Raw genomic sequence first — 24,556 nt, forward strand, 5'->3', positions numbered from 1 at the left:
ACTTATCATTAAGACTTAATTCATTATGTTTTGTTTTTCAACACTTACGATTTTAGCAGTCCTATTCTTTTTAATTCCGTTCTAAATGTACTTTTAATTCTTATCTCAAAAGTAATTTTTAAATGTATTTCGTTAGTATTTTAAAAAATCAACTATAAAAATATTTATTCGTATTCTATATTACGAATCGAAGGAGCTAGTTAAATAAAACGTGATCACTTTCTGATACTCATACTAGCTCAGCTTTTATACACTTATCTTTTAATGTATCGATTCATTATAAATTGAATTTTTGTTCATATAATTTTGATAATGATTTCAATCAATATAAGGCACTTTTCAGGTCTCCATGACAATTTTAACGCAATCGATTTGTTATCCATATTCAACTGCTACTCGCTCAGAAATCAGAATTCCTCTGATCGCAAAACAGTATGTGTCCAAAACTAAATTAATTAAATTAATTAATTTGTAATTTTTAAATTTCTCGGACCGTAGTTGCCACTTTGCAGTAAAAATTGTTTCAGGTAATATTTAAATTTGTTATAAATTCAAAACGAGTTACGAATATTTGTTCAGACAGGTCCAGCCTATCTCATCTGCCTCATGCCATTCTTTTAGATTATTTCTAATCTGTACGTACTCAAAAATTATCTTAATGACGTGAGATAAGGCTGACACGTCATTCTTTGGACCGGCTGATATATTCTCTTTTGAACCGAACTAGCAATTGATCCATTATGTGTGATATCCGAAGACTCGGATTCTCCAAATATATCGTTTGTTCCAGAATAGTGTGCCGCTCGAGAATCATCTTGTGTTTCATTTGAAACATTCTGTCCGTTTGCTTCATTTCTCTTACGAAATTTAGTGGAATATTTATAGAAATCAGACATTTCAAAAGGTTTTGTAACTTCTCTATATGGTTGATACTTCCCAGCCTGAACGATCGTACAATTCTGAGACGATCCTAATATAATGGTCTCCTCGTTTGCCTCTTGAGGCGATTTTGACTCGGCTGGAATTTCCAGTACTTTCTTTCGAGTTGGTTCATAACGAGCTGACAATGATTGTAAATGCTGGTCATTTTCAGTCGTTATTATATCAGTTTTACGATGATTTACTGAAGGAATATAATTACTTTTTCCATCTTCGCCGTTGCTACTGGTAGACGATTTGGAGCACACAGGCAAAGTAGATTGATAATGAATATTTTTGTGCGATGAGATTAAATTGATATCTGATCCTGGACTTGTGCCTGAATCCAAAGAGGTTTCATACCATTCCTTTTCTTTTCCCTTCCGACTAACATTATCCGTTGTATCCTTACTATCAAGCAATTCATGCAAGTGATTCGAATGCCATTTCTCGACGCTACCTAAAGATTGCGTTCGAAGTAACATTTTATTGGTAGTTGGTGGTTGTTCAGACAAAGGAAGCAGATGGACGGAAGCATTTTGATGAGGTGCGATGTAAGGAGAATTTTTGTTACATCCTACAGATACCGTACGATATCGTGGTTGTATATCAGTACCAATAATACCAGCGTGTTGAACAGCATTACGTTTCCTTCGATCTAGACTACCAAATCTATCTGAAACAGGTTGATCATCTGCGCACCAAACAATTTCATCTTCGTATCGCATCCAGTAACCTGATGGTAATTGTGTTTCACTCGGCGAATCTGTATATCGTAAGTTTTTACTTCCATTAGAGTCACGGTCTCGTCTTAGTAAACACTGTGATTGAGAATTACTTTTATGATACATTGGAAATTCCGGTATGTGTGTATAATGTAACATACGGAAGTCTCTTTCGTAATATTCTTGACCAGATCTTCGCTGGACGTCATTGTCTAAATGTTTATAGTCAGAGTATTGTTGATAATTATAGGTTGGTTCTTGTTGTTGAAACTGACGATATCGTAATTGTCTTTCATCTTCGGCATACGTAGTTGGGAGAGGACGATACATTCGTTCGCTATCTTGATAGTGATTCTGAGTACGCGAACCACCGCTGCCATGAGAATACGTTCGCGTACGATATTGATCAGGTAGTATGTAAACATTCTGATTATCATTATGATCATGCTCTATTATCTTGATACTTTGTCGCTGGTCAGAAATTGTGGGGCAATAAGCACCGATATGATTGTGATTACAGGTATTAGATACTAGCGGTTGATCGTCGTATCCGTGACTAGGATAAGTATTACACTTATCTTCAGATCCTAACGGACTTAAGCTTACACCACTCTCTTGAAGCAATCCTCTTGTAACTTTCGTACTCACGTCGTTTACTGCGAAATAATGTATTTAAAAAGATAAGAAATTACATAAATTTAATTTATTAATGTATCAATTGTATGAAAAATAAATATTATTGTACCAGTGCCATCCAGTGGTGGCCGAGGTTTCTTTGTCCTATGCTTTACATTTGCATGTAAATGTGGTTGAGCATTACAAATATTGGGATGTTGAAGTTGTGTCGAATGATGCGTTTTACTACGACTTTGTCTTATGAAATTTAAACGGGCTTCTAATTCTTGAAGTCTACGCTGACTTTGTTGGTAAACAAGCCTATGTTTACGGCGTACAGCTTTGCTTTCTGTTGGATCATTCACAATTCCTAAAGCAGCTTCTACTATACCAAGTTGAACTTGTCGTTCCAATTCTAAGGCAGATTCCTCCTACAAAAGAAATTGTTTATATTTTATTTTGGTATATTCAAATCATTAACTTAATATCTGCAATGTCTTAGAAACATACAACTTCATTTGTTTTCAGTTTATTAATTAAATTCTGTGGATATGTAAATGCAGTTCCAACTCTTTTACGAAATATTGGTGGGCTTTCTCCAGGTTCTAATGGAATTTCTGGTGGTAAAATACCAGTTAGTTCTGCTTCCTCAACGCATAAATTTTTAAGTTCATTATTTTTTTGAGCTAGCTTTTCTTGCAATGTTTCCCGACGTTGGCGAAGCCATTGCAATCTTGTGGATAGTGAATCTTCTGCTAAAGATCCAGGAGTGCTTTCGTTCCCTGCCATCACTTAAAATAAAGATCCAATTATAATCTATAAATACATATAATACACCCCTTGCTAAACAAAGTAATAAAGTGACTCCTACTATATTTCTTAATTGCTTACCCATATTATTAGCGAAGTATAAGGATATTGTCCACTATAGGTATTTTAACTGGAATGTTTATATAATCGAGGCGTATCCTAAACGATTAAAAATATCTATGTTGACACATTTAATAGATCACATGTGGTACATCATATGAGATTTCTTACATATTTCATTTAAGAAATTTTTCCTCAAACTACCATTTTTCATCATTTTTAAATTATTTCACGTTACGAACTCTATAAAATTTGATAACCGTTGTCATTAACAGAAGGTTAACTATTATTCAGGATTACACATTTACACTCTTACATCGTGATAACTGACTTTGTAAGTTGGTTCGTTGATTCTTGTTAAAAATTATTTATTTAACAGAAATATTTGCGTCAATTGAACACCAAAATATATATTTTATACTTTATTTATATGCTTTACTAGAGAAACGAAGAATGCAATGGAACAAATTGACGCTTATTATCTTTGTACAGTTGCCATTTTAGATTCTAGTGTGTATAGTGATTTCATACGATTGAATTTCATATTCATTTACAAAAACATTATCCAATTGTTCGTTGTAGTTAATATAAACTTAATTTTTAAATATAAAAATTTGTATTTCAGTCATATAACTTTTTTATTGAAAAGTAACAGTTTTAATTATATCTGTTGGCGTCATATAGATATTACACTAAAAGAGTAACTGAATGAATACGTCTGTCTTCGATAACTTAAATTAATTTTCAATTATTCTTCATTCGTCAATAATAATTGATGTTTAATAGATTTCAAGAGCTATATTAAATTTATGTAAGGTTTAAAAATCAAGTAAGAATGTTAAACAATATTACTTAAGAATTTTGACTTTAATTTAGATTGATAACTTAATTTTTAAATACATGTTTATCAATCAAATCTTTTGATCAATTTAGATATTGATTAATATGGTGAATAGTTTAAAACCTGAATGTTCCTTTGCATCATGGTACCCCCAATTTCGTAAAGATTCCTTAAGGGCTACAATTCTACACATTCCTGATGAAGTACTTAAGTACTTAGAACACGATGCGTTTATTTTGCCTGTTGAGGCAACAAATTCTGAGTTACAGAATGCAGAATGGATGGATGGATCTCCAGTAGTAAATGAAGAGGTAAACTCAGAGTAACATATGTATACTACATATATATGTATAGAGCAATTAAATTATTATTATATTCTTTTAGCATTCGCTTGATTTTCAACCAACATTTCCACAATTCAGTCAAAAAATCCAAGATGCTATAGATGAATATGGTGCAGTTTTTATTAAAAGTAATTGGAGTTCACCCTTGGTAAATAAACATTTTGTTTTGTCTTGAAAAGTAGTTAACTTTTCTACATACATATATCTACTTTCAGGATGCAACTTGGGTTGCACCAACTAAAACACTAAAATGTAATACATTAGAAGAAGTATATTTACTGCTAAAGAGTTCAGATAGAATTGCCAAAGATTTAAATAGTATAAAAAGTTATATGGATCATGAAACTCCTGTGAAATACTGTCTTGTATTAAAACAATGGAGAGATATTAATCCGTGCACAGAATTTCGGTGCTTTGTAATAGAAAATGAACTTATAGGCAAGAAAATCTAAGTTACTTTATATCGGAGTGTATTTGTGATTTATCTATTTGACTAATTAATTATAAATAATTTATATTAATTTCTTTAGCAATTAGCCAACGAGATATATCACAGTATTACAGTTACAACGAATCAGAAAAATATAATATCCAAACAGACATCAAGAGCTTATTTATGGAACGTATTAAAGATAGATTTCCATTAGATAATTGTAAGTAACTAAGAACGAATTTTTGCTAAATTGAACTGTAGAACTTTAATACATAATGTATTGAAATACAGATTCGTTCGATGTTATACGATATAAAAAAGAAAAAGTAAAAATAGTTGATTTTGGCCCTTTGGATGACTCTGCTACAAAAGGAACTCTTTTTACATATGAAGAATTGCAGAATATAATAGAAAATACACCGGAATTCCGATTTATCGGCGAGGAAATTGGTATTCAACCAAAAGCTCCGAATCACTTTTGTATTCCACAAGAAATAAACGAATTTTTTAAATCCACCGAAAGTTCTACATTATTGGACATCATTCAACGAGTAAGTATGTTATTATATTCATTGATATCACATTACCATATATTCAATATTATTATATTTATAAGGGATTCATTTAATATTGTTTGATTTAAGGAAGTGGAAAGTCAACGGAAAGAATATGAAAGCACCAATTCTAATACCTTTAATTCTAACGTGCGTTCTAAAGAGAAGACAAATAAATGAATAATAAGTGAATAAATATACACTTTGAAGACATTTTTAAATACAGAAGTTTCACTTTTATTCTGCCAGACCCTCTTCTATCATTACATTACATAAAACGATTAAAGGCTATCCTACCGCTTAAAAGAATTATCGTAATATTGCAATATTTTTCGAGTCATCGGCCTTACCGAGCGACGTCCCTTATATAGAAAATATGTCTTGTTTATGTACAATATGCAATCCTTATACTTCGATTTGAAAGAGGATTCTCGATATATGTAGTTCCGGACAAGTTAATACGCTGTACAGTCATATCCACGGAGTATTTCTTTCATGTTTTCCCCACTATTATCTGACAAAAATCAACGAGATCGAGCAATTACGTTGACTGATTCTTATTCATTTTTCTGATTTTACACTTCTTGATAGATTTGCGCATGAAAAACATTTGATAGCTTTCAACAACTGCAAATGTGATCAACTTTTTTTTCTTTTTCCTTTGATGTTTTTTTATCATTATTTTGCGATGTTCTCAAGGGTTATTACACCATTTAGATATTCCTACATCTAATCATTGGTAGGAATTAGAAGATCGTGATATTTCAAGAACTCAATCGCGTAGGATGCGAACATACGATAATAACTGTTTTTCTTGTTGCACTTGTTGTTTTATAACTATTAGAGGAACAAAAACAAATAGCTGTTTATCCGCTAAGATTTTAGAGAAACGTAGTGTCCAATATCGATAGCGAAGTTACATAAGTTTCACGTAAATGAAAAGTATAATTTTAACACGTGTATAGAGAATCGTTTAAAATTTGAAATAAAAAATTTATACGCTGAATGCGGCGGTGTGATAATTTCACTGTCAATTTTGACATATGTTACGAATATTCGAGTATTTCAATATAAACGTAAGTCCTGGTTTCACCTCTTTACGACTCAAATTTTCATCGTAAAAAATTCAATTAGCTAGAGAAAGAAGACATTAGTCGCAAAGAGATGTGTACTGGTACGATGAAACTATTTCTTTCAAATAAATTGGATCAACCGAAAAAATTATAAGTACCCATAAAATACTGCATGCGATCACGTAATTTTTTTTCACAAAAACCCTTCAATTTCGATCCTTAAAGTTGTACTACACCCCGCTGGTTCTTTGTACCGATTTTTGTTACAGTAGAACAATCTTAAAAATCTAAATTCGATAGTTTCAGTCCAAAACATGTGTTTGTCAGAGTGCGTGAAAATAATGAGGCCTTTAGCGTTCATCGAAGTCACAAAGGAATATATATGTAGTCTGTACCGCACGGAGAGAACTACGAAAGTTGCAAATTTATGCACGATTTTTTTTCTTTTTTTTTTTTCACTTAACGCTCGTCAAATATTTACATATAAATGCCGGTGCGCGTGTATTCACATGTAAACATCGATTCTACGTCAAATATAATGATGCGTTAGATCGAACCGCGGCCTTCACCGAACAAACATTTTCCGACTGGTCGTGTATCTCGAAAATATGTATTATTAATGTTTTATATAATTACAATACATATGTATAATGTGGTAATGTCTAGAAAAGAAATGTTCCCTTCATTCGTGTTCTTTTTTTTCTTCTTTTTAACGGCATTCATTTAAACGTATATACAGAGAAGCAGATCTTCACGTTTCTTTTCTTTTTTTTTCTTTTTTGTCTTTTCTTCGGACATGACTGTACTGGTGTCTATTACTTTTTCTGTTTTCGTTTTTTAAACAACTCCGTCCTCGGTTTATCTGGCTTCCCGTCCCTCATCATCGGTTTCATTTTTATCGTCTTGCGTTTACTTAATCTCTCGATTTTCAACAGATTTGTGCTAAACGACAATACGCATCTTAATCAATGTACGTTTTGCAGTGCACGGCCGTTTCGTTTACACGTATTCTCTCTGCCTCTCGCTCTCTTTCTCTCATACCCTCTCAACCTAATCTTTCTCTCTCTCTCTCTCTCTCTCTCTCTCTCTTTCTCCCTCCTCTTTCATTCTCTAAAATCATCGCCTACTAATTTTTCCTTTTAAAAGTGACGCGGCAAACATCGTCCTCTCGAATACTGGTAGTAAGGGGTGTTTTTGAGTGAGAAAAAACAGTAGTCTTAACAAACATACGATACAAAAACTCTTAAGTTAATTGCTTAACGGCCAGTGTAAAGCGGTTTTATTTTTTTTTTCTTCCACATTAGTTTGTTCTTTTCTCTGTCTTTTTTCTGTCTCTCTCTCCCTTCCTCCTTTTTGTTTGTTTTTTTTCTTTATTTTTTTTTTTAAGTATCTGAAAAGCTCTCGTGGCGCTGGAAAACTTCGCTTATCTTTAAGTGTTCCATTCATGAGTTCTTTTTACGAAGACTACAGTTACCCCTCTATTATAAATGCGATTGGTACGACTAAAGGTGGCGAAAAAGGCCAGGCTATCACTGACAATCAAACAATTCTCTTCCATTCGCTCGATCTCTTTCACACGCGCACGCACTCTTTTCCTCTCTCTCTCTCTCTCTCTCTCTCTCTCCCTCTCGCTTTTTGTCGCTCATTCGTTTTGCTCTAACGTATAAGCTACATGTAAGTTTGTTTTTTGTTTCTTCTATCCCATCAAAAAATACGTATTATTTTGGTGCGTAGCTCCTTCAAAATGTACACCTACACACAGAAATGCATCTCTTTTTTTAAACGCCTTCATCCGTTCATATTTTATTTGCTGATCGTTCACTGTTTCTTTTCATACCTTCGCTTTCATTCCATCTCCTCCGTGTCTTAATCTGTTTCTTACATCGCTTTAAACTGTACAGGAAGATAAGAGCTTACGTTTAGACGATACATTAACTTGAATTCTCTCTCTCTCTCTCTCTCTCTCTCTCTCTCTCGCTTTCTCTCTTTCGTCGATTCGCACCGCTGGAAACTCGTCGGACTAACGCTGACAGGTTTTCAGAATCATTCGTTGAACGACTCGGAGCATTCGTGAGTTTCAAATATACATTATATACAAGTAGGCGATTGTAGGTAGAAATGGGCAATTAGAATGGAAGAAGGTATGCAACGAAACCCAGAAAAGCGGATCAATTCGAGGAATGTGTCCGCGCTTAGTAAAATGTACGTTAATGTCTAAGATACCGGGCTTCCGATTAACATTTTCTTTGCATTTTGTTATTGCTAAATGTACAAGGAGAAATCTCGACGAGGGACAAAGTTTTCCTCTGACTAAAATTCGAATTTTTTATAGCAACAGCGATTACAGATTGTCCATATTACCCTTCACTCTGGGTTTCCTCCAAGAACGTACGGTGAAAGGTATTATCGCAAATCGTTCGAGTTACAGCGGGCGAGCTCTCCGACATTTACGTTATAGAAATTGCTTAAAAACATGATGAGAATTATGAATAATGATCGACACGTGCACGAGGTAGAGTTTTACTAATCATCGATAGAATGGAAAAAACGAAGGAGATATCTGTTACAATGATACGTTCATAACGAAGCAACTAATACAATTTATATCCGATTACAAGTAAGACAATAAATTTAACATTTTTTTCTCTTTTCTTCTCTCGTATCTCGTTTTTTCTTCCTTCAACCGTTTCTTTCGTCTCTTTCGAGTCGTTTCCTTCTTTCTTCTTTTTTTTCATTTTCTCTTTATTCGTTTTTTGCTTCTAAACGGAGTCACTTTGGTTCGTATCACGAAAGGAGACTATTCACAGGAACATTACTTTTCAACATCCTTAACTCTTTAGTTTCTGCGCCAGAGTTAATACTTCTTAACTACGAAGTTAATACTCTTGATTAACGAGTTCTAGCTTTTACACGGAAAATTTCCAATCGTTCACTACTCCATATGATCACGAAGGCGCGAAAGAAACGTACGCAAATTTGATCAGTGTTTTAGTAGCTTAATTACACAACCTTTACAAGTATCTTCTTTGTTTATAGTTTTATAATAAGTTGCAGGCATTCACGCGTCACGACAGCACACCGAAAGATGATATAAACTTGTCATTCTGAAACAAGGTGAAGCGATTTTGTACTAAAGTGCAGCGATATAATATTATACTTTTAATGAATTATCTACGTAATGTACAGTTTTTTGGGTACTTTTTTTTACATGCACCGTGACAGGGTATGGTCGGCCCGTACAATACACAGCGTTGTTTCTTAGTTATATATGTATATTTTTCTAGTTTCCTTTTACCCCCTTCTTTTCTCTTTCCTTCCTGATATCTGCTAAAATTTCGTCGCCTTTATTTGGTTTTTCTTTTTCTCTTTCTTTCTTATTCGTCCGTTTAATCCGTCTTCCCCTACTACTCCTTCTCATCAAGGTATGACACTACACAATTTACAAGGATCGTCTCCGTTATAAAGTTAAGGTTCTAAGTTTGTCGAGAAGCGTTACGCGGAAAGGCAAATGTTCAATGCGTGGCTTACTACCAAACGAGAATTCACCAAACGTCTTCTTCTTCATCTTCTCTTTCTTCTTCATCTTCATCTTCTTCTTCTTCTTCTCAGTCTGACCACACCGTGTAAGAACGTGGAATAGTATCATCATGATGGATACAGAAGTAGACAGAATTATAAATTCAGGCTTTTAATTATAAATTCTTTAGTCTGCGAGGGATCTATCGACAATCGGATACATTCTAATTTTTATCTTTATCTTTCTCTCTTCCCTTATTCACGCCACTCTCTATTACTTCTTTTCACATTTCGCCTCCTCATTCACTCTTCCCCCTTTTTTCATTCGTCCTTGCTCTCTCTCTCTCTCTCTCTCTCTCTCTCTCGCACCCTCCCTCTCTCGAACGCGTTTACTCCTCGCCACAAAAAACCTTATCTCTTGACTAGATTGCGTCTCTAATATTCTTAACGATTTAATCTAAGTCTGCCATTCATTATAATTTGCACCTTACATCTAGTATCGTAGTAACATCTAGTGGTAAAAGGGGATGATCTATTTTCTCGTCGAGAACTGTTAGTAAACTGTTCGTTCTCCTTCCTCGATGTTTCGTGGTTTACGCCGAATGGAGAATTTGCCACGCGGTGAACGTTCCTGTTGCCTACAACACGAGGAATAGGCATATACCGAGAGTTTTACGGGTGTATCACGTGGAAAGTTCGCTTCTAAACTCCCGCATTCGCTAATATATGTACAAGCTTGTATTTTCTATCGACGATCGTCTGATCCGAGCGAATTCCATGCGATTCTCGGTTTTCGTTCGATGCGTAACGCGGTTTCATCTGGAAACTCCTTCATCACTGGACACACACACGCTTCATCCCAGGAATGAGCATATACTATTACGATAGAACACGCGATGATCCGTCGAGCGTTCGAACGCTAGGACTACCTCTTCTTCCCGGCCTGTTTCGAGGACAATCGTTTCTTTAATCTCGAGTGATCCGACTTGACCGATTTCTTTTTCGGTCTCTCCGGCGAGCCGTTGCAACAAGCGCATCCCTTTTTAACGTGGCCACGCAAACTCGATCGTCTAGCTCGACAGTCCGGTCCGACCAACGCGATATTCCCTGTCTCGTCGTCCGACGGCTCCGAGGCTTTGTCGCTAGAGACCATAACCGAGTCTTGGATCGATTCGTTCGCCTTGATGCGTTTCGACAAGCTACTACTCTTGTGATCGGCTCGATTCAACACCACCCTAGCGTTCACCTGTAACTTATCCTTCTTTTTTAAATAATTGCAACGTCGCTCGCTGGTCAGGGACTTGAGACTTTGCACGCTATCCTCGAGACCGTTGCTCAGAGCGTTTTCCTCCGGTTGACTGCTGATCGATTCGCTTATACTCGAATCTTCCTCGTCGCTGCTCGATCTCGTTCTCTCGGACATTGGACTCTCCCAGGAAAGGTAATCCATTCTCGTCACCTTCGACGCAATCCGCTTCTTATTGGTGTAAGTGTATTTGTGCGTCGACAGCATCGGGCCAGCGATCGGCGAGAGTGGCGAGGGTATCGTCACGTCGGCGGTGTTACCGCTCAGTAAAGTTAAACTTTCGTCCCCCGAGCTCGCTGCCGATGTGTTATTTACATTGATGCTCGGAGGTAGCGATTCCGAGTCCAAGTCGATGTCCAACTTCATGTTCGACGGAATGCTAGATACGCTACTCGGCGAGCCTTCCTTCGAACCGTTTCTCGACGTGATTTTCGCTCGACTGGTCGTCTCTTTCAACGAATCGTTCTCCAACGATCCTAAATTCGTCGGCGACAGCCTCGATATGTCCGAATTGCTGTTCGACGCTTCGTCCTGACTCAAGCTGTCCAAAGTTAACCGCATGTGTTTCGCTGGATTCTCCAAATGCAGTTCTTCCACCTTGTCCCTCTTCGATCTCTTCGACGAATCTTTCGCGGACCTGATTCGCTGGCTGGTGCTTTTTCTACGTTCGTTTATCTTCAAATCGGCAATTGGACTTGCGTCCCTGCTGCCACTGGACGAGTCCAGAGAACGAAAGTAGGAACCACTGTACGATTTCATCCCTAACGGCTGGCTGCAAGACGCGTCTTGAGAAGAGTGATCGAAGGACGGCGAATGATTCGTGTCGAAGAGCAAATCTGCCTCGGGGAACAAGTCACTGGTACTTGGCTCGTCCACGCCCAAATCTTCGCACTCCTCGGACAAACTCTTCTGTAGTTTCATCTCGCGTTCTATCGCCGCTGCTTTCCTCTCCATTTTCTGCTGCAACAATTCTCGATCTAATCTAGGATTCAACGGCGTTTTCATCACGTTACCCTTGTTCGAATACTGTTGGAATGGCTCTAAGGTGTGATTCATAAAATATTTCTTCGTGTTCGTCTGATAAATCTGCCCGGTGGTCATCTCGATACCTTGACCTTTGTTGATAATCTGCAGAACGCTCTGAACGTTATCCGCGTTGTCCGAGTATCTCGAATTCAAAGGTTCGATGTTCAAAGAATTCGTAGACGTTGGTACGTATCGCCACGGTGTGTCCGGCGATACTTTCCCCTCTGGTTCCCAAGCCTCTTGCAATCTCGCGTTTCCATACAAAAGGCTATTTCCGACTTTGCAGGATACGTCGATACCTTCGGCAGACGGTTGTACACCCGACGACTCTTGACTATCCGAACTACTCGGCCCGCCAGTTACCAGGAACTGCGGCGTCGCGTTGTCCATTCCTCCCGACTGTTTGCCCGCTACCGTTATCGTAGACATAGAATCTGCGAACAAAAATGTACACCGTATTAATCATCTGTCCCTTTCACCATCTCACGCCGTCACAGTTATAAGAGCACTTTCACGAGAGATCACGTTACTAAGATTCTACAAGACATTCGTAAAATAACACTGAACGAGACACTAACCAATCTTTTCGTTATTCTGTAACGACCTGGCATTGCTCGAACAAACGACAGAATTGGAACTGATCAAGGTTTTCGGAACGTTCTCCGACATACCCATTGCGTCGTCGATTTTTCTTTTCACCGTCTTCGGAGAGATGATTTTGGCACCGGGGATTATTTCCGTCGATACCTCCTTCGTATCCTTTTGCTGCTGCTGCTGCTGTTGCTGTTGTTGCTGCTGCTGGTGTTGTCGTCGTTGTTGAGCATCGTTCAGCATGGAAACGTCCGACTGAGTGGCGAAAGCTAGGGCAATAGTAGCGCCAGTTTGAATGGAAACTGGCTTGTCGTTGTGAACTTGACTCTCTTGCGGCGACTTTTTCTCAGGAGTGTGTGCAATCGTTGCTGTAGGCGTTAAACAAACCACGTTGTCAGACTTGAGTCCTGGTGTCGATAGTTTATGTATAGAAGAGTTGAACAGCCTGGCGCCTTGAAGAGTTAAATTAGGATTGCTGGTGATCACGCCGCATATCTGTTGATTCTCCGTTGGCTCGTTCAAGTTACGTTGAATCAGACCGATGGTGGAATTGCTCTTGTTCACCACGATCGCGTTCGTAGCAGATTCGACGGCAACTCCTCCGGAGATCGTGTCGGATTTTGCCATAGTCAAATCACCGATGATATTGCCTTTCTCCGTGGTTCCGTCGCCGGCGAACTGACCGCTGTTTCCCGTCTGTGGAATCACCACAGAAGCTCCCTGAACATTTTGCGAGGTGGTTAAAGTTTGATTGCCCGATAAAGTCTGCAACGTTGGAATTTTCACTTGCTTCACCTGCGCCGGTTGCGAGATTATCTTTCCCGCTTGATTCAGAAAGGATTGCAGCACCAGGGTGTTCGAAACTCCGGTGTTTCCACTGGCTCGAACCGTCGCGGGCACAGTCGCGAGAAGCTTCGGTCCGCTGGACACTATCGTGAATTGCTGTCCACCTTTCATCAGGTTCATCGGCAAGATGTAATTAGTGCCTGGTACCAAAACAGCCGTGCTTCCCATTTTTCCGGTTACCGAAGCCAGAGCTTCGCTCACACTCACCGAACTGGTCTGTACAGCCTCCTGAACGATCACCGCCCTCGGTTGCCCCGATCCAGGCTCCGCGAAGATTAAATTTCTCCTCTTCACGTTCAACTCGACACCGTCGTTCGAATCGTTGGTCAGATTTCGAACCTCTGCGGACGCGTCGGTCACGTTTCCAACGTTACTCGTTGGTTCCTCCGGAGCGGAGAAACCAGCTGGACTATCCTGAACGTGTACCACGCCGCTTGAAGAATCTTCGCTGCCCATGGTTCTGCCAAGATCGTCGGTGCTCGGGCTAAGTTCTGAATTCTGCTGGCCAACCGGTTTCGTCTTGTTCGCGTTTGACTTTTTCCTCTTCGAAGACTGGCTGGGATTGGTCGGCGGGTTGGACCTCCTTCTTGGAGCTGGTTTGTTGTTCAAATCCGGAGAATTTCGTAGTTGTTCGGCGTATTCGTCCAAAATTGCGTAGATCCTTTGAGCGGTCTGTTCATCTTCCTGCGGTTTTTGCTGCGGTTTCGGTATCGGGGAAGCCTTCGAGGTGTTGGTCGCGCTGGTCTTCACGGTTTTAGGCGCGGATTTTTTCACCGTCTTCGAGGAGGGCGGAGTGGGTGGTGTTTTGCCAGAAGATGGTATCGGAGCCGGAGCTGGCGTGACGCAAGGGCTGGAAGAACTCTGCGAGGTGACACTCAAAGCCGGCGAAGCGGCCGGTTGGCAGTAACTTGTCACGACAACGACCGGTGTTGAATTCGGGGTTTTTGCAGCTGCAACGGTTCCCGCGTTTTGATTCACATAAGCCAGAGATACTTTCTGAGAGAAAACGTCCTGCTGGAAGTTCACGGTATTGCCGTCGCTCGCGAAGTCGTTGTTGCTGGTTTGTTGCTGCGTCGGCATTAACAGTTGCTGAGCGAGAGCGCTCACAGAGACCTGCTGTGTGGCTTGCTTCGTGGCTTGCGTCTGTTGGGTAGTGGTTTGTGTTTGAACGGTGGTAGTGACCGCGGTGGACATTGTTTGATGAGACTGCGGTTGAATCGTGCTTCTCTCCTTTACCTGCTCCAACACGCTCTCGAACTCTCTCAATTGCTCCAAGGTTGTCGAACTCACTTGATTAGGTACCTCTATAGAAGAGCCAAGCAAACTGTCCGTTCTGACTGCAGGTTGTTGCTGCGGCGGCTGTTGCTGTGGCGGTGGTTGTTGTGATGGTGGTTGCTGCGGCTGCGGCTGCGGCTGCTGTTGCTGCTGCTGTTGCAATCTAGGAGTAGTCAAAACTGCTTGAATAGCGCCCGTGATATTTTGTTGTCTCAAAGGAGCACGAATAATGTTCAGCTTGACAACAGGCGTTCTTCCAGCCGGTATCGAGTTTGCATGCGATATAGTGGGTATAATGTTCAGTTGACTCGGATTAGTGGTGGATATCGTGACAGGAATTTTGTGCGTGTATATCACACCCGGCGAGGCATTCTGAACGCTTTGCACCAGCTGCGTCAACGTTTGATTCGCGTTCGGACTAGTCGCCACGTTCGCCACGTTGTTTCCAGAGCTTTGAACGATATTCAATATTTGCCTGCTAGTGGATAATTGTAACGTGTTCGGAATGTTTGTAATGGACTGTACGTTAATTCCTGCAGACGGGTTGGTTTGTTGCGTATTAGGTACGGATGTTTGCACCGCTTTCGAGAGATTTGTCGTCTTTTGGGGAGACGCCGATTGCACCAGTGTTTCCGACGTAGCTCCAGAAACGCCGCTGGTCGACGTGTCCGTCGAGAGCGTGTATATAGTTCTACCGAAAGCCTGTTGAAACTTGGGCAGGCCGGCGTTCTGTCCGGATTGCGCGACCGTTTTCGCAGACGTTAACCTTTCGTAAGTGTTTCTGTTCGCGCTCGCGCTCGCGTTCGCGTTCGCGTTCGCGTTCGCGTTCGCGTTCTCAGCCCTCTGGCTTTGTCGCGAAAAATTGCCGACGCCTCCGTCGTCCACGATGTTTTGCAGATTGAGAATGTTCCTCTGATTCGCCACCACGTTCGGATTGACGGAGGCCAGCTGGTATGTACCGTCTGGTTTGCAAACGATTTGAAGCTGTTCGGACGCGATGGTCGTCGAGGCTACTCCCGAATCTCTGGTGGAGGTGGTGGTGGTGGTTGTTGTTGTAACCGCGGAGCAGGGAGAAGGAGACTTCTTCGGCGATTGGTTCTGTTGATTCCGTCGAATAGGCATCATCGTTCTTGGGCTAGAATCCGGTTCGAGTTGACTGGAAACGTTCGTGTTGGTAGAGGAGGTCGGTGAGCTGTCCGGAGGTTGATTCGTTTCTTCTCCGACGTCGGGAAGAGTGGAGGACCTCGGAGGAGGAGTCTGACCGGCTGGGCTCATGCCAACGCCGCTGTCGTGGCCACCGGAAGAAGGTGTACCGGGTAACTGAATATTTCCAGCCACACTCGGAGTTCTGTTTGGCCTCGGGGGAGTATTACCGCTGTTTACAGAGGCCGAATTCGGGCTCTGTGGAATGTTTCTGGAAAGCTGCACGATGTTAACGGTGGGCCGCATCCTCGGTGGTACCATCATGTCCAACGAATTCAGACCCGGTACATTTTTCGCCAAGATATCCGAATCCCTGACAGCTTTCGCGAGAATATCGAACTTTCGCTTGCCCAGATTCGATTTAGAATTCAAGTCCCGTCCATCGGAGGACGTCAAGTCCGCTTTCCCCGTGATCGCTGCGCCGTTTCCCTTCTGCTTCTGATACGTCGACAGTGAGTTTTTATTCGGGGAGAACGGCATGCTTTTCTGAATGTTCATCAATTCGCTGGTAATATCCCCGCTGCTCAATCGTTGCTGCTGCTGCTTCTTCGACCGAATCAGCTTCCTGTCGATCTCGTCCGCTCTGGTTAACACGATCTTCGGGTTCAAGTTCAGGGTGCTGAGCATCGGGGCGAATTTAGTAACGCTGTTCGCATTATTTTCTAAGTTATTATTGTCCTTACTCTTATTCAGAAGATTCTTTTGCAATATTTGAGAAATTCTCGTGGGTTTCTTCATGTTCTGCGGCCTGAACATTCTCAAAGATTTAAGTACCGCCGGATCGCTCCGTCTCTCGGTGATTATCAATGGCGCAGCTGCCGTGTATGCCGAACCTTTTATCGTCTCCCGTTTATTCTCGTCCATGTCGGCGGAGAACAAAGTTATAATATCGTTGCTGCTCACGTCCGAGCCGCTCGCGTCTTCGTTCGTGTTCGTGTGTCGAACGTTCTCATTAACGAGCATATGAAAATGCGAGACCGACTCGACGGTTAACTTGGAAGCCTTCGAGCGTTTCTTGTTCACCTCCTTGTTACTTACTTTGCTCGCCGACTTCTTTTTCACCTCCAGTCGACAACCGTCACCGCTACCGAGACTGTCCGTTTGACTGTCCTGCGTATTGCTGTCGCTGTCCGACACCGAACTCACTCTGTTCCTAAAGTGCTTCGGTTTACGTTCCGTGCTGTCGTAATCGCTCTCGGAAGACTCTAATCTGTGAATTTTCCTCGGTCTACCCGTTCTTCTGATACGCAATATACTTCCGCTGTCCGAATCGGTGGTGGTTGTATCGTCGAGGCTCCTCCTGGTCGAAGACCTCTTATAACTGCCGGCAGGTTGAAAGCTACCGAACTGTTCCGAGTTGTCCGATGGTAAATCGACCCACTGTTCGTATCCTTTCTCGATTCCAAAGAATATATCCTTGGTATCGTCTTCCGAGGGCCAGTCTTTGAACTGCGAATAATCGATGTTGAGGTACTTCAGTTCTTTGTTCGTGTTTCTCATCTCCTCGGCGTTCTCCAAGTATCTCTCGCACAGGCTGTTCAACTCCTTCCAATCTAGCACCCAGCTGAGCATGTGGTAACGGGGGCTGCTCAATACCACCGCCAAATCGTCGCAAAGCTGCGGCGAGAGACCGAGCTTTCCCGCATCTAGAACTTGATTTGGCACGGATTTTTCGTCGTAATTCGCCGAACCCGTGACCGCGTCTCCTTTGATCAAAATCAAAGCGTCCAGCGTTCTCTCCACGTTTCTGGACGTTGCGTCCGAACATTCTGGAGACTTACTCCTGGAAATATCGCTTCCGGTGAACTCGCCACAATTGAAACACAACTCTCCGAGCGGTCCACTGGACAGTGGATCTCTCTTTGGATGCAGGGGGCATCTGTCGCTGGTCGAGATCGTCGTCGATTCTCCCTTGTTCGGTGTAGTTAAAATGCTTTTCAGAAGTTGATCCGTTCGCTCGAAGCTTTTGCTCACTTGCCCGTTCTGGAAATCGATGTTCTTCTTGGTGGCCGTTGGCGTGGTCGGAACAGTGCTCGGAATCGCGGTCGGAATCGCGGTCGGAATCGTGGTCGGAATCGTGATCGGAATCGTGGTCGGAACCGTGGTCGAGCTGGACAACGACGACACCGGCAGCAACGAAGAGTTGCAGAGAGACGAGGGTGAATCCGTGTTTCCAATTTTCGTTCCATCCTTCTTCTCCCCGGTCTTCGCGAGTCCCCCGGCGGCGTTAGAATGATTATTCTCTAGGACGCGTTTAAGCTTGTCACCGGGCGATCCGTCCTCTCTCGTTTTCCCACACGCAACGGCGATTTCCTTGATTCTGTCGTAACAAGCTCTGGTGGGATGCAGCGAAAACGCCGTCAACACGCATTCTCGGGCGATACCGATATTGCTTCCAACAACGTCGGCTAGCTTAAGGAACTGCGTGCTTAATCGCTTCGCGGTCTCGCGGACCTTCTCTGTATCGGACTTTGTTTTTTGACTCTCCAATTCGTTCATATCCGTGGTCAGCGCCCTGATGTACAGTTCGATTACCAGAGGCTTTATGCTATCACCAAACTGTAACGAAAGAAGAAAAGAAAAAAACGAAGACGATCATTGAAGAGGTATTCCTTTGGTCCAGCTTTATTAGAAATACGGGGTTGACGAGGATAGAGCGAGTGGAAGGATGTAGTTGTGGAATGGTCGATGATACTCACATGTTTAAGAAGTACCGCGCAAAATATATAAATGTGCTGAGCACTTTCAGCAGGTTCGATTAATTTTCTAATCATCCCCGGTAACGTGGGCGCCACGTCTTTCAATTTCGAATGCAACAATGCCCAAGAGCTTAGAATTTGTTCCAAAATGTTCGCGCCCGTTTCCGGTACAGGGCGTACCATACCAGCTGTAACGAGATATTGTGCAACCAATTCGGCAGCTTTTATCGAATTTCGCCAAACGCGTGCAGTTCCATACTTGGTCGGTCTTTCACCGCTGAGTCTTTGGACCAACTCCAATCCGTCGCTGAGGTCCATTAATTTTAGCTGAAAAGAAACGCGCATTTCTTACCAAGTCGTAGCAATCTTTCGCCAGCCAGTCTTTACGCGACGATCGAATTCGCGAGGAATCTTTATTCCCGAACGGTACTCACTTGAGCGAATATATCTTGCGTGCGTTTCAATTTATACAAGAGGACAATATAGACGTCGATCATGTAATGAACGTGATGAGAATCGGAGAGCGAGCGTAACCGATCGCTCCGTCGGAGAGAACGTACGCAAGCGGCGGCGAGGTTCACCGCTATGTCCTCGCAGCGGTCCTCGCAAAGTATCTTCAGCCTCATTGTCAGCAGTTCACCTTTCTCCGAACAGCAGAATTCTGTCAACCAAGCAAACAGCCTGTCGTTAGATTCTTAGAGAGAGGGAAAAAGGATGGAAGAAAGAGAGAAGATGCCTACCCTCTTCATGTTCGGAATCCGGTTGGCCGTTAAGTATGCTGTCGAGAGCGGGATGAGTCCATGGGTTGTGCACCAGAGCTATCAGGGCAGTACACCTGGGTGCAGCGGGGTGTTGCACCAGGTGAGACGCGCACCTCTGTAACGTTACACTGAGGTGCGTCTTCGTCGCGGGTGACAACTTTGGCCACTCCCCGCGCAGTACCAATTTCAACGTGTGTCTGCAACAACAAGCCGTACAACCTCCGTACATCTCGGACCCCTTCGGAACATCTCCAAGAAAATACGCTCGAAATGAAATTCCGCGGAGGATAATTGCGACACGGTTCGCGGCGACGCAAAGGAGGAACGAACAACGATGATCGACGCTAGTACTAACTTGTGAGCCCATTCTATGAGAGACTGGGTGGCCTCTGGCGTTGCCCCAGGAATGAAATTGGTGACATGCTCCCAGGCGGACAGAAGTGCATTCACCTTGTCGCCGTACTTCTTTTTGCTGTCACTCAATGTCGCTTCAAGCCCCTGCAACCCGGTAAATCAGCCATCGATTAAATACAAATAAAACCAGCTCGTTCGAAAGACTTTTCTAGAGGAAGGGGGGAGGGAATGGAGTGGAAGAAGCAGCGTCCGAGACTCGAATCTTCCTCGAGAAGACTTTGGCTACGGCGGTTACCTCTTAACTGTGTTCCCCTTTGAAACAGAAATTCAATCTCTCTAGCTTATAATTAAAAACGAGTAAGAATTATAGCCAATAACAAAATGAACAATCCCCCGATAAATAAATTACTGTGTTCTAAGTATTGGCTAACCAACGACGAGTTAACTCGTCTTACACAGTTAAGAGGTTAATCAGCTTTGGCCATCGATCCGTGGCCAGAAATTCATAAATCGTCTCGAATACACCGTACTTGGTTCAACAGATTTTCATTCAAATAAAAATTCAAAAGCATCGGACCACGGATAACGGTCCACCGGTAATCAAGCACGTAATTATTAATTACAGAGAAAAGCATTTAATCCGTTGAAAAGTGGTAGGGGAGCGGCGGGAGGCTGTAGCGGAGATCACGTGCGAAAACAAGACGGAAGCGACGTCCTCGTATTAAACCGCAAATATTGGGCAAACAGAATGAATGTTCCACTCTATATGAAAATCCTCTTTTTAATTGGTTCGTGTCCATAAAACTAAGAAGGCTACCGCTCGGTGAAACTCGACGCGAAAACAATTTCCGCGAATCGAGAAGAAAAGCACCGCGTGTGTGTCGTCGTTTTGGAAAACGGTCTGTACATCGCGGGAACAGAAAGAGGCTCGTTCAATCTGTTCGTTATCAAATCCGAAAAAGAGTAGGCGCGTCAGGATTTTCGTATGTAGGTCAAACGGATGATTTCAACGGGTAATAAATGTCTGGAGTTCGGCATGGAAGCACAACTCGACGTTCGAATCTCTTTCCACGCGTTCTCAAGATAGAAGTAGCGACAAGAGACGCGTTAAACAGAAGAAAAATGAAGCGTCACCCGGTCGTGCAACGGCAAGTATTTAAGAAACCTTGGCTCGAGTCGTTTTCATTTCCCCTTACGAAATCAATTACTACGTTTCTCGAGGCGGAATGGGTGGGGAAAAGGAGAAGAGGAAAAAAGAAAGGGCATTAACAGAGTTAGCAAACAACCGACAGAATTTTCGCGGATAAAAGAAGTCGGTGGAGAAATTTCGCCGGGTCTCCGGGAGGAAAAGTTCCAATTGCGAAGGAGTTAATTTCGAAGGCATATCTTGCGAGCTCGACCATCGGTTACTTACAGGGGAACTCGCCGATCTTACTTTTGCGTAACTTTCCCCATTTGCAACTTCCCTGGCCCGTCCACGAGCAACCCTGCCGTACACAAACCTCTTTTCCCTTTCCTCCGTTCCTTTCTTTGCTTCTTTCGGTTGCATCTCATCCTCAATTTTACGCCTCTCATTTCTTCGAGCAAGCTTCAAAATTAATTCGACATTTCTTTCTCCGCGAAGCTCGACACAAATCTATCTCTATAGAGGAGATGCACGTGTCAGAGGTCGATGCGTTCGAGGACTTTAACCCACTTCCCAGAGTTCTTTGGGCTGTCATCGGACTTGAGTCACGGTGCTGGCATGGCACGTGTAAAGCGATAAGGGTGTTCTCGAAGGATCTGGCCACAGAGTGGGGACCACGAGAGACGGCATGGCGCTTATCCCAGAGTCTTTATATTATATCTAACATATCGCGTTGTTCTAATCGTCCCTTTTTACATCTCCGCCGTGGGAACAATAACGATACGTCGCGCGTGAAGGACATCGCTACGTTTCAATAATTATACAGCGAAACTGTCGTTTTCTCGTATTTCGTTTCGCCGATTTTTTTTCTTCCACATACGGAATTTCGATCGCTTTACGAGTTGCTCGTAACATCAACCGCGTTCAAACATGTACGTGCTTCCAAGTCGCTGGAGAATAGCCAACGGCAACGCGTATCCTACTGCCATTATTTCCGAAAAAATATTAGCAACGCGACAATCCGTAAAGTCGGAGAGAACCTTTGTCGAATTTCTCGTACGTTGTTTGTTTAATCGGACCGAGGGGAACGGAAGGGAACACAGGGTCGGATCAGGAAGGGGTAGGTAGATATAGTTGATATTTAGTTGGGGAAGTGAACCTGTGTCCTCACCACGCACGACTTTTGGATGTGCGAAGACATTCAGAGGGGTGGTCGAGCTGATCGGCGATACAGCAGCAGCAGTGATACTCGTAAAATGTATCCCTTCTTCTTCGATCAAGGCCTAGGGTAACGAGGAGCGACGCGAGTTCTCTCAGCGTCGGTAGCAACGAGGATCTTCTTCCTCCGCTCTGTTCGGGTGACGGTGAGCTGGCAGGAGTAGGGGCAGGGCTCGTAGCGGACATCAGCGACCTTCACAGCCCCCAAGGTTCGATCCTGAATTACCGGAAGATCCGTGGACGATGCCCTCCTACAAGACCAGCCACCTCTCTCTCTCTCTCTCTCTCTCTCCCACCTTCGCTCCTCCTCCCTTTCTTTACCCTAACCCTCCCTCCTACCCTACCCTTCCCCCTCCCCGCCCTCCTCCTCCTCCGCCTGCTTCCCCTTCCGGCTGCCTACTTTCTTCCTCTCTCTCTTCCGCTTTATCTCCGCCAGTCTCCTCGGTTCTTCCCTTCTTCTCCAGGTTGTCCCCGGGTTATCAGACGCGCTTCTCTCACCGGGTGGTCTCCACGGCCCGGGACACGCCACTACCAACTGAACTCCAACGGCTGCTGCACCACTACCATCTGCAATTCAAAACAACGCCAATCGAATCATTTCCATTCGTCCGAGAGAACGAAAGCTGTGTGCGCGTGTGTCGTGTCTCTACCTGCTGCTTCTTCTCTCACTCGCACCGTCTAACACCCGTTACAACAGTCTCGAGTAGTTTTCTCGTGCGATTCTCCCTTCCTATCCAACCAACACCTCGATTAACCTCCCCTTTTTTGTTACTCTACAGCATCTTTCGCTCGTTGTTCGATTCGTTCGCCCTTCAAATCGCTGTAACGGATCTAACGCACTGCTCGACGAATTTTCCATACCGATAAAAACGGATCGACGAGTATCTAGACGACGGAAACTGCACGGGCTTTTGAATTCCTTTCCGGTTCAATTGACAGCCAATTAGAGCGATAACGTACAGGGCCGATAGTATTCCCGGGTACCGGAAGTAAAGAGGATTAAACGCGGAGGAGGCGCGCTTCTTCCTGATTGTTGTCTTCCGATACGAAAGCCCGGAGGCGGCCTGTCCGATTGCCACCACCACCCGAGGGCCCACCCGTTTTTTCCCTTTATTCGCGACCGCGCGTGGCACACGCTTTAAAAGCTCCGATTTATTCGAGGACTTTTCTAATTGCTTCCCACCCGGTGGAAACTGTTTCTCCCCCATTCCTCCTCCTCTTTGTTATCCTCGTTCTCTTTCCGCGCCGTTCACCGTACACACGCTCCTTTTCTTCCCCCGTTTCGCGAGAGAAAGAAAATAGTCCCGGTTTCCTCCGAACTCTCTCTCCTCGCTAGATGGAGATGGATTTCTGCTATTGAAAAGAATACACCGTCGGTGGAAGGCGATCCGCTGTAAAACTTTTATGGGATTCCGGTGAAACCGCGAGACGACGTATCGTGTCGAACGACACATCGGAATTCACGAATTTCGCCTCTACCGGTGAATTCTGAAACGGTAGAGCCAACTGGAGAATCTTCTCTTGGGCACACGCGTAATATTCTTCCCGCTGGTGATTTCAAGCTTAACGAAACGCACGTACTGACTCTGTAGCGGCAGACTACTTGTCTCGATCGAGTTACCGGGAACACGACCTAGAGCAGAAACGCGTTCCACTTTGCCCGCCATACTCAAGTATAGCTGGTGCGCTTTCGAAAAGTGCACAAGGTTAAGTAATAAAGAGAGAGATTGAACAATATGTACGAGACAACACGCGTGCATCTTCTTCGTTTTACGTGTACTCTCCCAACCAAGTAAGCATCGTCGTTCCAATTTACCTTACGTTGTATAAGGAAAGACCGAGAAGAGAAATAGGATTGTGCAACGTTACACTGGAATCGTACACGATGTACCATCCGTCCGAGGAGTAGAGCGGCCGTCTATCTCGATATCATCCGAACGAGATCGATCCTCCTGCACGGAAAGTTGCTCTTTTATTCCACAAGAATAACAGCCTCTCTCTCTACCGCCTCTTTCTTTCATTCGCAACCTCGTTCCACGACACTCGTCAAGGGAGAAATTCCTTCCAAATGGAGCAAACTTGAAAAATACAACGCTTCTCTGATCAACACCGCCTACCGATACCATCGTTTCTAAGCGGTGAATAGGTAACTGTAACACGTGTAGCCGATGGAAAATAAGGAATAAGCGAAGCAAGGTGTCGAGCGCGGCTGAAACCTTTTACTAGAAGAGAATTCTCTGTTTCCAAGATAAACGGTAACGT

General features: G+C 43.1%; 3 protein-coding genes across 3 annotated transcripts; 1 reads left to right on the forward strand and 2 right to left on the reverse strand.

Annotated features, from left to right (window-relative positions):
- Nucleotides 1-605: 605 nt before the first annotated feature.
- Nucleotides 606-3,227, reverse strand: LOC108577793. Its single transcript, XM_017940998.1, has 4 exons — nt 3,150-3,227; nt 2,769-3,049; nt 2,389-2,689; nt 606-2,299 (listed from the first exon to the last, which is right to left on the reverse strand). The coding sequence occupies exons 1-4, from the start codon at nt 3,151-3,153 to the stop codon at nt 651-653; spliced, it is 2,235 nt and encodes a 744-aa protein (XP_017796487.1). The 5' UTR covers nt 3,154-3,227; the 3' UTR covers nt 606-650.
- Nucleotides 3,228-4,070: 843 nt separating this feature from the next.
- LOC108577747 (cell division cycle protein 123 homolog) lies at nt 4,071-5,480 on the forward strand. The gene is made up of 6 exons (XM_017940939.1): nt 4,071-4,280; nt 4,354-4,461; nt 4,529-4,751; nt 4,844-4,966; nt 5,038-5,297; nt 5,391-5,480. The coding sequence occupies exons 1-6, from the start codon at nt 4,074-4,076 to the stop codon at nt 5,478-5,480; spliced, it is 1,011 nt and encodes a 336-aa protein (XP_017796428.1). The 5' UTR covers nt 4,071-4,073.
- Nucleotides 5,481-9,428: 3,948 nt separating this feature from the next.
- On the reverse strand, nt 9,429-22,604 carry LOC108577838. The gene is made up of 7 exons (XM_017941049.1): nt 22,248-22,604; nt 19,952-20,094; nt 19,576-19,793; nt 19,270-19,496; nt 18,836-19,162; nt 12,893-18,695; nt 9,429-12,655 (listed from the first exon to the last, which is right to left on the reverse strand). The coding sequence occupies exons 1-7, from the start codon at nt 22,275-22,277 to the stop codon at nt 10,815-10,817; spliced, it is 8,589 nt and encodes a 2,862-aa protein (XP_017796538.1). The 5' UTR covers nt 22,278-22,604; the 3' UTR covers nt 9,429-10,814.
- Between the last annotated feature and the right edge of the window lie 1,952 nt (nt 22,605-24,556).

This window comes from Habropoda laboriosa, unplaced genomic scaffold (genome assembly GCF_001263275.1).
Source record: "Habropoda laboriosa isolate 0110345459 unplaced genomic scaffold, ASM126327v1 scaffold816, whole genome shotgun sequence".
In the NCBI taxonomy this organism is placed as follows: Eukaryota; Metazoa; Arthropoda; class Insecta; order Hymenoptera; family Apidae; genus Habropoda; species Habropoda laboriosa.

Excerpts from the sequence above, each read along its gene's own strand:
- LOC108577793 (XM_017940998.1), bottom strand. Across the intron at positions 2,690-2,768 it reads AACTGAAAACAAATGAAGTT|GAGGAATCTGCCTTAGAATT; the intron begins GTATGTTTCTAA and ends TTTCTTTTGTAG. Across the intron at positions 2,300-2,388 it reads GCCACCACTGGATGGCACTG|TAAACGACGTGAGTACGAAA; the intron begins GTACAATAATAT and ends ATTATTTCGCAG.
- LOC108577747 (XM_017940939.1), top strand. The coding sequence starts at position 4,074 with ATGGTGAATAGTTTAAAACCTGAATGTTCCTTTGCATCATGGTACCCC. Across the intron at positions 4,281-4,353 it reads CTCCAGTAGTAAATGAAGAG|CATTCGCTTGATTTTCAACC; the intron begins GTAAACTCAGAG and ends ATATTCTTTTAG. Across the intron at positions 4,462-4,528 it reads GTAATTGGAGTTCACCCTTG|GATGCAACTTGGGTTGCACC; the intron begins GTAAATAAACAT and ends ATCTACTTTCAG.
- LOC108577838 (XM_017941049.1), bottom strand. The coding sequence starts at position 22,277 with ATGTCTTCGCACATCCAAAAGTCGTGCGTG. Across the intron at positions 19,163-19,269 it reads CGCAAGATATATTCGCTCAA|CTAAAATTAATGGACCTCAG; the intron begins GTGAGTACCGTT and ends GTTTCTTTTCAG. Across the intron at positions 18,696-18,835 it reads GCGCGGTACTTCTTAAACAT|TTTGGTGATAGCATAAAGCC; the intron begins GTGAGTATCATC and ends CTTTCGTTACAG.